Here is a 13,728-nt window from a genome sequence, read left to right as displayed (position 1 = left end):
CTCCAAAATGCGCATTTTCCCAGAGATAAGACCTAGCTAGATCGATTTTCCGCTCCCGAAAATCCCCATATAGCAAATTTCATCGAAATCGTTAGAGCCGTTTCCGAGATACCCGATATAATATACAAACATTGCTCGTATAAAGGCATAAGATTTCCTCATTTTAACTAGAGTAAAACCACAGTTTCGAAACTAACTCTAATATCGTCGTACATGTATAGCTCAGTACGGCTACCATCAGTTTGGCACTGACATAAACGCCGTCGAGAACGTAATTTACTTTCTATACCTACATCTCGCTCGTACTCGCATTTAGTGCAAAGGAGATGTATATGTAGAAAGTAAATTACGTTCTTGATAGCGTAAATGTCAGTTTTGACACTGTCAGTGACTCATGGTACGGGCTCTAGTGTAAATTTCATTCGATAGCGTGACGAGCGTTCGCGTTTGCGTAATGCTTGTTTTTGTATGGGATTTTAGAACACCCTTCATTTTTAGGGTTCCGTAGCCAAATGGCAAAAAACGGAACCCTTATAGATTCGTCATGTCTGTCTGTCTGTCCGTCTGTCCGTCTGTCCGTCTGTCCGTCTGTCCGTCTGTCCGTCTGTCTGTCCGTCCGTATGTCACAGCCACTTTTCTCCGAAACTATAAGAACTATACTGTTGAAACTTGGTAAGTAGATGTATTCTGTGAACCGCATTAAGATTTTCACACAAAAATAGAAAAAAAACAATAAATTTTTGGGGTTCCCCATACTTCGAACTGAATCTCAAAAATTTTTTTTTCATCAAACCCATACGTGTGGGGTATCTATGGATAGGTCTTCAAAAATGATATTGAGGTTTCTAATATAATTTTTTTCTAAACTGAATAGTTTGCGCGAGAGACACTTCCAAAGTGGTAAAATGTGTGTCCCCCCCCCCTGTAACTTCTAAAATAAGAGAATGATAAAACTAAAAAAAATATATGATGTACATTACCATGTAAACTTCCACCGAAAATTGGTTTGAACGAGATCTAGTAAGTAGTTTTTTTTTATACGTCATAAATCGCCTAAATACGGAACCCTTCATGGGCGAGTCCGACTCGCACTTGGCCGCTTTTTTTTAGAAGTTTTGCACAAGACAATTTTGATAGAGATTATTATGTGTTTAGGGTTCCGTACTCATAGGGTAAAAAATGGGACCCTATTACTAAGACTTCGCTGTCCGTCCGTCCGTCCGTCTGTCATCTCATGAATCGCGATAACTAGAGATATTTTCCACAAAGACGTACTTACCTACTTTTTTTTAGTATTACACGAAACAAAAATATAATGCTACGGCCATGGTTGGGCAGTATTTCAATTACATGTATTTGAAATACAAATTAGTATTTTATATTTGTATTTCAAATACTACCTGGTAAAGTATTTTATATTTGGTATTTCAAATACTGCTCTCACATGTATTTCGTATTTTGTATTTCAAATACTCGAAGCTTCCTGCAAAATACATTTTATTAAATTCTATAATCCTAAAATGGAACGTTTTTTTATTAAATACGACTTGTAGGAGGGCATATACAATGCGTGAGCAGGGTTGGGCAAAATACTGGCTTCCACGTATTTCAAATACAAATAATACATTTTTAAAAGTATTTGAAATACAAAATACAAACTACTTTGGTAACGGGTATCGTAAGCTGACTAAAAAGGAAAATTTTGTCTATGAACACCAAACATAGGTTACATCGTACATTGATCACTGGCTACTATAAAAAAAATGTCTTCAGCACAACGGAAAAAAGCGAAAGTTCCTTCTGTCATACTCTATATCGGTTGAATAAAATTAAGATTCCAATTTCGAATTGTCGAGAAAAGATCGCGATGTATCTAATACCGGGCGTGTGAGGTTATTTCATTTATTCTAATAAATACATTTTCAGTAAAACATTGAAAAGTGAAATTCATTTACACATCGGTGGCAAGTAAAATTTTACTTTCCATTAAATAGGTCACAACGTTCAGGGCCAATAATTTAAAGTAGCAGTTTTACACTGCTATAAATTGTAATTAGTTTAAACAATGCGTGACACACTTAATTGTGACAGAAAAAAGTTAAACACAATGCTTAAAATATAACCTTACCGTTCGGTTTGGTCTGACACTGGCACTAAAGAATCGAAATCAATGCGTATTTTTACTTTTAATTTTTTTTACGCACAGACGCTTGCCACGGGAGCAACGGTGCCACACTGCCTGGGCTTGCGGTGAATCGATCCTTTTGCGCATGTGCAATTCGGCGCGTCGGTACCGATATCTTATGTATGAGCATGCTTAGCCAGCTTCTTTTTTTCCTAAAATCCCCAAGAGGACCAAAAAATCCACACAATAAACCCCATTTTTGACGGGCCAACGTTTTAATCGCTCGGTTAACATATTCTGCGGCTTTTTACTTTTTCTTTTTGAATTTGATGGGATGTTGAAAAATGGCGTTCTATTGTTTACTTGCATAATGCATCGGTATTGTTAGCCTTCTCGTCATCTGACGATATTGTGCTCCGATATTGTGCTGCACAATAGGTTTAATTACTTGGCCTTTCTGGAATGACACTTTGATATGGCTATTTCCGCGCATTTCCCAGATTTTCAGTAGCTTATGGATTATTAGTAGTACTTATGATCATTATATAACCACACAGTTTTCCATTCGGATATTATCCCTCAAGGGTATAAAGTTAAGCTCTCTTGAAGTCTATACATACATATACATATACTGAATATAATGTAGCTTTTATTTTATCATATTATACTTCTTTAGTACCTACGTCTACATGTTATACCTATTATTTCTCGTGTTAATAGTTCACAATAAATTGAAAACTAAAGTAAATTTCGTAATCTCTAACTCTGTCTTCTCAGATGCATTCGAAGGATTGATACGACAGTACCCTCTATATATTTAGGTCGCTAGAACTGAAAATTTGTTAAATGCGACCTGCATATTTATTTAAAAGCATGTGCAACCTAAAAGTGTACGGGGACCCACAAGAATCAGGATGCCCGAGTGTAAAAAAAAACTCACCGATATTTCTTGTCTCTATGCCACATGGAGACGTGGAGCATCTGGTTGTCGTAGACTGAAGAAGGGAGGGGCGGTTTCAAGTGCCTCTGGGATAACCGTGCAACCTAAAAGCGTACGGGCACCAACAAGAATCCGGATGCCCGGGTGTTTAAAAATACTCACCGATATTTCTTGTCTCTATGCCACACGGAGACGTGGAGCATCTGGTTGTCGTAGACAGAGGAAGGGAGAGGCAGTTTCAAGTGCCTCTGGAATTCGGGCTCTCTTTTTCCATAGAGCACAGACGTCCGTTGGAAAATTGACCTCTGCGATGGGACGGATTGGCTCTCTGAAGCTCCCCCGATGACCACCTACATAAAAGTGAGATTATAATGTGTATAATTAGTTATCCTAAAAAAGTGAAGCCGAAACTAAGAAATATGAGATGGCGAAATGATCTGGACTCATTTTGTGGCGACTCCCGGGCATGCACAAAGCCGTGCCGAGTTGTGAAAGACTGAGTTTCTACTGAGTTTCTGTGGTACCTAATATTTTCTTAATTAATAAATGCAGCTTATGTATATTGGTGAGCAGTCAACGTGCAGTTATCATACAAAATGCAGTCGGGTTGCAGTCCGTCTGTATCTTGTCGAATTTTTTTTTCTTAGATTTGGATAAAACATTTCTGGTTTGAAAAGCTCTTCATTCTTGGGGAATAAATACGAGATCAAAACTTGTCCCAAAAAAATGTATATACCTACTTTTCCGTTGAGTTACGAAAATATCATACCTGACGTTGTCGTAACTTCTTTTTAGTCATATTTTGAAAGTTTGCTTATAATGTTCAAAATAGGGAACTGAACCAAAGTCTATTAAAAAAAATTACAACAAACTAAACAAAAAACTAAACAAACTAAAGAAAGACAGGAGAGCAGTGGGACACAATATAGGCTATTAAAAAAAAAACAATTATGCAATACATCTGTATAATTGAAAGTTTTGATATTCTAATCGCACCATGCTGAGCCTAAATAAATTAATAAATTAGCATCGTCCCAGTATTCAATACTTCTAAAATATATACATAGTTTAACTGAGAATGGATTTCAAAACCACAGTTCCTTTCTATTAAAATTAAAATAAAATGAAATGCTTACCTTTGCATATGCATTTATGTTTTCCGTGCTCCCGCACGCTCTGCGAAGGTCTCGACAACGAATAACTGGAAATAAAGCGTAATATCAAAATCAAATCTGTATAGTTTTCGATTTTGACAGCATCCAATAAATGTGCTTATTCCTGTCCAATGCTTTTTACAGAATAAAGTGTAACTGATGTTTATTTTAGCGGTTTCATGGGGCACAAATTTTTGAAAATATAACTAAGCCTTGCCGTCCCCTTGCGTCATCGTGAACCTCATCGGGATGCACGAAGGTTAGTCTTTGGTGGCCAAAGGGTTAATGGTATTAATTTAAATTTTATTGTGAAAATATTGTAAACTTTAAATATAATTTTAAAAGAATGTCCATCTGAATTGTTAAATAAAGAAAAAACGGGCGTTTCGATAGTCACCACTCACCGTGGACGTCAATAACGTCATCCTTTGTAATGATTTCCAAATCAATTGTCCCTTTAGGCGCGTTCAATCTTTGACTACTACTGTCCATAGGATTGCTGGCCACACTTCTTCTCTTCTCTTCACTGCTGTTTATACTGCCCTCTTCAGGAGAATACGTTAAACATCTTCTAGAAGACTTGTGTTCTATGACTGGAGTGAACACGTCAAGCGGCTCATCTAGTTTACTAGTTTTATGTGCCCTTTCTTCACTTAAAACATTGCTTGGCCGCTTTAAATTAGGTACTGGAGTGATAGGACTTGGGATCCCATTTTCAAGTGTAAGTCCGAACATTTCTTGTGATCTTCTAGGCTCAACTGTAGATTTTAGACTACTATGCGATACGTTAGACCTTATTGATTTATTCGGTTCAAAGTCTAATCTAAAGGATTCAGTAGATACGCTGTGAAGATCTAACGCTGGACTAGGTATGTCTAACTGCGTTAACGCTGATCTAGAATCCTTTAGTTTCCATTGACTGTCGTTGCTGACTGTTGATTTTTTCCTACGGATGCACCTTTGCCTCTTTAATCTCAGCTTTGAACTCTCTCTAGATATATCTGGCGTTGATTCGGAATTTGTTCGATGTAATTTTGCAGTATCCAGTGACGCTGCGTTCATGGACTGTGACCTGCATAGCGTTCTGCTAAAATTCTCACTAATCCGTATTCTTGACTTAGATTCTATAGCGTTATCTGGTGTACACACTTCTCTTTCATTATAACCGTCACCGTCATCTAGAATGAAGCACCCAATAGGAAGGTTTTTCAGTAGTTTCTCGTTTACCCTATGTACGGGCATTAATTTCTTAGTGGGTGTACTTTTTGGTGACACTGAGTTTTCCCGCGACAGATTCACGTATCGCGCCTCTTTTATTAAATTGGCCTTGTTTTCAGCTTGAGGATTCACGAATAGGTCTTTTACGCACTCTAGTGGCGGAATCTCTTCTTCGATAGATACTTGTATATCTTTATTCAATACTCTTCTCTTAGATTTAATAATTTTAGTACTCTTTATAATATCTTCGATCATTCTTTCTAGAGTCACGTCTCCCATTTGCGTTGTCGATACAGTTGACTCTGTGTTATTTGTTATAGAGTCTTTGCCTAATAAAAATTTGTATTCCATTTCAGTTGCGCTTTCTTCATCTTTTAATGCAATAGGGAACGGATTTTCCACTTTAGGAAAATATTCCGTATCGTCATTTGTAAAAGGAACCCTTTTTGACTTGCTATGGGTGCTTAAAGCGCTAAACCTTAAAGCGGCCAATTTCATTGACAAAGGAGTAACCGAGACAGGTGAGCATGCATCCCTTACGAGTGTATGCGTGTCTCTTTTATCCACACATGGCGATTTGAAGGAGCTTTCGAATTCGTTTGATTTCTTTCTCGTGCGTTTCAAAGGTATACTAAAGCCGTTATCGTTTTTGTTAAAATACAGTGGATTATCTGTGAATATATGATGACCGAAAATCGGCAGCGTTGTTTTTTCTATAACCTTATTTTCGATAGGTTTTTCTACACAGTTGAGGACTAAATCTTCATCGTATACTATTTCGACTATACCTTCACTGGCAGTTTTCGTTGTGCTGATAGGTCCATTATTCTTCGGTAGTTTATTGGCCGCAAAGGAAAACCTACTGCTAGTCAAACTAAGTCTATCAGAAAGTTCGTTAAGAGAAGGTTCCGAGGAGCAGTGGGATAAACCTGAACTTAGTAGGCTTTTGTCAATAGGTCTGATCCTTCTTTCTGATTTGTAAACGGTACTGTCTCTTCTAAAGTTTTCTTGGGACATCTCTAGTTTCCTCTTTTTCGCTTCTCTTACTCTCCTACTATACGTAGGAGGAGTCGGAGGTAAATTGGGAGGGATGTCATCTTTAGAGCCGTTTACATAATAACGTCTTCTATCGAAATTTTTGACAGGTGTTCCATTGGTCGGGGTTATGTTGCTGACGTCCTTGAGAGCAAGGATTTCTGTTTTCTTGACGAAGCCTTCTTTGAAATAGTTGGGAGTGTTTCCTATGTAGTTGAGGTTTTCTTTGTCGACAGTTTTGATGTTTTTCCTAGCTGCGGAAGGTCCTAGTGATCGCCTCTGGTATCGGCTGGGTTTTTTGCTTTTCTTGATGGATTGGGCGTCGAGGGAACGTCTTACTGTATTGTTGTAAGGTCCATCGTATTCTTTTTCTTCTGATTCGGCGTCGCTTTTCACTTCTTGATTCTTTTTGTAAACCGCCCATTTAAGCATTTTTGGTCTGCAACAAATAATTTAACTGTTAACAACACTTACTGCAATAGCTCTGTGTTACGGATTAAATCAATATTGTAAACAGACAATCCTATTGAGAATTACATTAAATTGCCTTCACAAAATATCGCAGTAAATCAATATTTGGCAGTTTAATTAATATCGTCAACAACATCCGTTGACAATTTTCCATTGACAAATAATAGAATAAGGGCCAGTTGCACCCATGAAGTTATATTTTTTAAACTGGAGCGAGTTGTCACTTTTTTTGCCATACTAATTTGAACCTTATCACCGAGACAGAAAGTTGTTCGTACCAGACTAGAGAAAACGGTCCACTTGAGATAGAAAAACCCGAGCCCTGTGTCTCACTCGCACATGTTGCCAATGTTAAAAAGATACCATTATGGTAGAAATTATATCAATAAACTACTGAATTTAATTACCTTCTTATACAATTTTAGTGCTATATTCAGACTACAGTTCTGATATCTTTTAAGTAATTTGTAAATAATTATGATGCCAATATTATTAACTGATTAAACCAAGCGCATACACAGCAAAAAAAAAACTAAATTTTAGTATGGTAGAAGTTGTAGTAACTTTAAATATTAATTGGTATCCCCAACTTGATGACATTTCTTTAAAACACGTGAATGCGAAATTTCTTAAAAATTGTGAAGAAATGTTGTGTTAAAGGTTGTTGGAGTGAAATAATTGCTAATTGTGGAATATTGTTTCACAAGAAAGCCACAATTATTACATTTTACTATAAAAATACAAGACAACATTGTCAAACTCATTAGCAGGCCTCGGAGTTTTTTTAGCACGGTAAGACTAAGGAGAGCTATGGAGTCTTTGTTAACATTAAAATTAAATTCATACTCATACTCATCCTCATTAATTAAGTTCGTCCGAATCGTTTTATAAATACTTAGACTACTTATATGTAATTAATTCTGTTTACATATATTTAATTAAATGTTATATTATAAAAAAGTAATAATATGTATATGTGTATGTTAATATTATTATATTACCCATATTGCAGTGTCATCGCTCCAATATTTTATTTAAGTACTTAACGTACCTACATACTATAATTACTGTTAAGATATCCTTATCTTGGTGTCTTGAAAATGATGCCCAATAATATAATATGTATATGTGTATGTTAATATTATTATATTACCCATATTGCAGTGTCATCGCTCCAATATTTTATTTAAGTACTTAAGGTACCTACATACTATAATTACTGTTAAGATATTGATATTGGTGTCTTGAAAATGATGCCCATGAATGCGACTTACGACGTTTATACTGCCCATTATGTGTGAACGAACTAAGGAAGAGTAACGCATAACTATTCTAAAATATTGTAGCTCTATATCAACCTTAATGAATAATAAACAGTTTTAATATCTATGGAATATCGTTTTAATATGTCGAATACGTATTACCAATGTTTATAATCATAGGTTGCATGTCTTAAGTACTTTTTTAAGTGATAGGCCACTTATGATTAAACCTCTTTACCTAAATATGTGTATGAGTAAATCAGATGTCACATTATGTCATGAATATATAGTTACGTATTTCGTTATTGTGATGATCGCTGATATTTATTAGGTCTAGAGCTGTACATAATTTACTTGTACTTAATTAATGAGGATGAGTATGAGTATGAACTTAATTTTAATGTTAACAAAGACTCCATAGCTCTCCTTAGTCTTACCGTGCTAAAAAAACTCCGAGGCCTGCTCATTAGGGTGACTATGATGTCGGCACGTTTTGAATCGGTCTCACAGAATTCTTATTAGTTATTATTAACGTCTCTCATTGAGAGACATTCTAAAAAACCAAGATTTACCATTGTCTTGCAAATCAAAGGTATTTGATATGTGTGTTCTACCATGTATGACGTACGGATGTCAAACCTGGGCAGTAACTAAGAAAGATCTCCAAAAGTTAAAAGTTTGCCAACACAACATGGAAAGATCAATCTTATCTGTAAAAAGGAAAGACAAAGTAAGACTCACAGATATTAGAAAGAAAACTAAAATTAAGGATATATCAGCGACTGTAAAAATGTTAAAATGGAAATGGGCTGGACATATGGCAAGAGAAGGTAAAAATAAGTGGGACAGAGGTAGTGGAATGGTATCCTAGAGATGGAAAGAGGAGAAGAGGGAAACCAATAAGGAGGTGGTCGGATGACATCAAGAAGCATGCGGGAGTAAACTGGATTGGGACAGCACAGAATAGAGAGCTATGGAGAGAGCTGGAGGAGGCCTATGCCAAGAAGGCAGACTAAATAAGTAATAAAAAAAAAAAAAACAATAACATTAAAAAATATATTTATTAAAATTACTTAACAAAAATGTTAAATGAAATGTGAATCAATTTAAATGTAATGTAATGAATTTTATTTTTTTTGGTCAATAAAGGCTATTCTTATTCTTATTCTTATTATTAACGTAGGTAATGTAAAAGTAAGTTTAACATAATAGGTACCTTATGTCTTTATTTCGGCATGTTTAATTTAAGATTTGTTGTAGAACAATTGAAGGGATGTTTACAAAAACAACATAACTGCTTAGACCGGTTGACACTTTTTTAAGAACATTGTTAATCGTTTCAGGTGTCAACCAGTGTAGTCAGGTATGTTGTTTTTGTAAACATCCCTTCAATTGCCAAAATTTAAAACCAAAGTGCTTAACTCCTTAAACATTACAGACTCTCATTTATACATAATATTTTGTTAGGTGTGTTAAACTGTTTATATATGACATCGATTCTTTATAGGTAGGACACATTTCCGTCAATAGAAAAAAGGCACCAACTTTAAAAAAAAGCGGCCAAGTGCGAGTCGGACTCGCCCATGAAGGGTTCCGTATTTAGGCGATTTATGACGTATTAAAAAAAACTACTTGCTAGATCTCGTTCAAACCAATTTTCGGTGGAAGTTTACATGGTAATGTACATCATATATTTTTTTTAGTTTTATCATTCTCTTATTTTAGAAGTTAGGGGGGGGGGGACACACATTTTACCACTTTGGAAGTGTCTCTCGCGCAAACTATTCAGTTTAGAAAAAAATGATATTAAAAACCTCAATATCATTTTTGAAGACCTATCCATAGATACCCCACACGTATGGGTTTGATGAAAAAAAAATTTTTGAGTTTCAGTTCGAAGTATGGGGAACCCCAAAAATTTATTGTTTTTTTTCTATTTTTGTGTGAAAATCTTAATGCGGTTCACAGAATACATCTACTTACCAAGTTTCAACAGTATAGTTCTTATAGTTTCGGAGAAAAGTGGCTGTGACATACGGACGGACAGACAGACGGACAGACAGACATGACGAATCTATAAGGGTTCCGTTTTTGCCATTTGGCTACGGAACCCTAAAAACGTCATATTTGCTAAACAGATCTTCAATGACGCTTATACTTAAAAAAACTGAAGTGGACAAAAGGGAAGCCTACCTTTATGAACATACCATGAGTGAGTGCGAAAGAGGCCGACTACAAATGAAAAAAAAACCTGACCACTTAAAATTTCACTTTATTTAGAAACTGACACACCCTATTGATATATTCCATGTTATCCTAATATCCCACATACAGATGTCTTATGGTCACCCTAATTAGAACGAGATGCAGGGCTCTAGTTTGACTTCTCATGTGGACACACTTTTTGGTCAATGTACTCGATCCAGTTTATTAACTCTAAATCCGTGGTTGCACCATCCGCACTTGACAGACTGATCAACGTCACTCAGCAGTGAACTATGAAACTTCCCATACAATAAAATTAAACGAGCGATTTAACGGTGACAGGCGGTTTGGAGCAACTGACACTAAATAGGTTAGTAAAGAATTTAAATACAACCGATGATTTGAGGTTTATTCTATTTAAATAATATTGTATAAGTTTAAGTAGTAAATATGAGGTATTTTATGTCTAGCCGTGAGGAACGGGTATTACGTGTAGAGTCTGTGCGGAAAGAGAAGAGTCGTGGAATTTATGGGGCCCAATACAATCCACGATTCTTCTCTTTCCGCACAGACTAAAACTAAATCTTTCAGACTTATTTATAGATTTTTTTATTAACTTGTATTATATTGCTCTTTACTCGATTTAAAAAATAGGCAGATGTCAAAACTGACAAACTGAAAGTCTATGGAAAGTCTTTATATTCCTGACAATCTCGGCCTAGCATAGATTTTTTATTTAGCATTTAATAGTCGGATTAAGATTCATATTCAGTTATTTAGTATTAAAAATACGTTACACACTATGTTCTTACATTTGCAAAGCTATTCAAAGGTGCGTGTGAAGACCCAAACCCTTATAGGGCTAGCGCGGGACTATAGTCCAAATCCTTGTACAAGGAACCCTATGCCCACTAGTGGGACATGTGTCGGGACGTTGAAAAGCTCGTGGTGATAATGATAGTGATATTGATGTTTGTGTGGTGTTACTGGTGTCATTAGTACGATATAAAGTTACAGGCGTTTTAACATCGTTCCTTGAGAATATTTGAGCTACGATATGTACGATGGTATCTGTAAGTAATCTGATCTCTATAGGGACCGTGCGCGTTGGAGGGTCTGCCATCTTGTGGCCTGAATCGCTAACATATGTGCATGTGCATGTGCACATGTGTACATTGCCAAAGCAAGCAATCTACCGTTCTCGTCGGTATGTTTCCTTGTGCATATCAGGTTCTGCCATCTTGTGGGCTACATCGGAAGCATAAACGGCACATTTACGCCCCGCGCCAAAAATCTGACAGCTCCTATGCTGCCCTCTATAGTTCATGCACGGGGCCTTTAGCTTGAAGGCACTTCAAGTGTATCCAACAACAAGATTAAATTAGTATACAAGTAGGAATAATGTTAACCACTAAAATGTTCCAAACTCGCCAAAGAGTACTTGTACCTGACGATAAACAAGATTAAGGCATTTATGTACAACTATGATGAAGTAGAAGTAGGAATGTGTGTAAACAAAAGTTAGTTTATTAAGACGGTATCGGTAATCTCGTGAAATAGGTATTAGGTAAATACACGCCTGCAATGGGCTACATGACATTTTCAACAAGACAAAATTAGTCCAAATAAGTAACATACCTACGCATTATTTGTTTCTTTTTCGTAAATGGATTTGAGTACCTAGACGTAACATTTTAAGAATTTATTTATTGCCCAAATGTATAATTATGCTGTCAGTTTACTATTTCCAATTCCATGTACATACATACCATAACACTTTGTCACGATTTGAATCGTCATAACCAAGTACTCATTAACACAAAAGCTGCCATCTCCAATACCGTACATTATGGCTGGTCATTTTATGTGAACAATCGGGTATGTAGGCTGCCAACGGTATAGATATAGCTTGTAGCCAAACGGTCAAGTTTCACACTAGTTAAAATGGAACGCGTTTCTAATGACGTGACGGTGACGACTGCTTATGTGTATTAACAGTTACAGGCGTATTCTAATTTTAATTGTAGGATATGAATTCGATCTGGATTACATGTGGATCGGATCTGCCAGTGTCAAGAGATATTTCTTCAACCAATTACGTCACTTTTGACACTGACAGATCCGATCCATATCTATAGGTAAACCAGAACTTTGGGAGTATTGTCAAGAGGGCGCTCGTTTTGAATTTTATATAGCAACAATTTGTATAGTGGGGACAATGGAAATTGGCAGATGATTTTTGTTTTATTCCGACAACTTTAATAAGTGCGAAGTTTGATGTTTGGATATTTCTTCGGTTTTTACGCTTAAATGGCTGACTCGATTTAGATAAAATGAATAGCGTAAAGTCAATTTTCTTTTTTTTGTTTTCTTTTTTTTAGGTTTGGTCGTTTAATTCCGCCCTAACGCCCTTCGCTAGCAATCCGTGATACCGATGCATGCGATACACCTAATACACAAATCAAATGATTACAAGACATCAACCAAATCGTGACGACCTGACTATAGTGACATTTGTCCATAAGTTTGAAACTTACCCGTCAATTCAGATGCTAATTTCGTTATGTTTTCTAATGGAAGAAATTTCTCTCCCGCACGTTTTTTTTTCCAATAAATAACTATATACACTATTTACAACTTTTTTCTCTGTAAAATCTAAAACTTTCGGCATGATTATTGCAGTCTAATAATAATTCACACGAAACTAGACAAAGCAATGTTTACATTGTCAATATTGACAACTATCATAGAGAAAATTGTTGCCATTGCTAGAAATTAGTACCAACAAATTTCCGTAACATGGCGCACCCTCAATAGATCCTGGTTCACCTATAATCCAGATCGAATTCAAATCCTATAATTAAAATTGGAATAGATAGGCTTAATTGCTTGTGAGTATTTAAGCGAGGCGAACGCAAAATTGTTGTTTTTGATATAGACTTTTTACACGTTTTAATCAATCACTTAGAACGTACCTACTTTAACTATGCAAGAGTATAGACTTCAATCAAAAAAGTTGGAAAATTCTAAAAATTTTCAGAAACAGTTACTTAATAGAAATCAAAGGAATCTTTCATTTTGGAAATGGAAAATTTCGATTCCCATACAAAAATGAGAGGATTCCGAAATTTTACCATGTGTAAATTTCGCCATTCTGGAAACTTTTCTTCATTGTGCGAACTGTTCCACCGTAGCAACTTTTGAACGTGTTAGATTCTTTAAGTCACCTCAGAAAATCTCACTTCCTGGCCAAGGCAAGACGTAAAACGACAAACCACGGGCGGTAATTCGTAAAGCCCCAGATCGCATATTTATGGC

The 13,728-nt window shown here is 36.0% G+C and overlaps 1 protein-coding gene across 1 annotated transcript in view; it reads right to left on the bottom strand.

The window, feature by feature from the left end:
- LOC134661244 (uncharacterized) overlaps positions 1 to 13,728 on the bottom strand; it is a 104,635-nt gene that overhangs the window by 69,697 nt on the left and 21,210 nt on the right. Inside the window, exons 2-4 of the mRNA XM_063517231.1 lie at positions 4,624 to 6,911; positions 4,202 to 4,266; positions 3,228 to 3,415 (exon numbers count right to left, since the gene is read on the bottom strand). Of these exons, the coding sequence (XP_063373301.1) occupies positions 3,228 to 3,415; positions 4,202 to 4,266; positions 4,624 to 6,904 (2,534 nt within the window). The 5' untranslated portion in view covers positions 6,905 to 6,911. The remainder of the gene's footprint in view (positions 1 to 3,227; positions 3,416 to 4,201; positions 4,267 to 4,623; positions 6,912 to 13,728) is intronic.

The sequence above is a fragment of the Cydia amplana genome, chromosome Z (genome assembly GCF_948474715.1).
Source record: "Cydia amplana chromosome Z, ilCydAmpl1.1, whole genome shotgun sequence".
Classification (NCBI taxonomy): Eukaryota; Metazoa; Arthropoda; class Insecta; order Lepidoptera; family Tortricidae; genus Cydia; species Cydia amplana.
The sequence above is the reverse complement of the archived record's forward strand: the minus strand, read 5'-3'. Positions and strand labels throughout refer to the sequence as shown.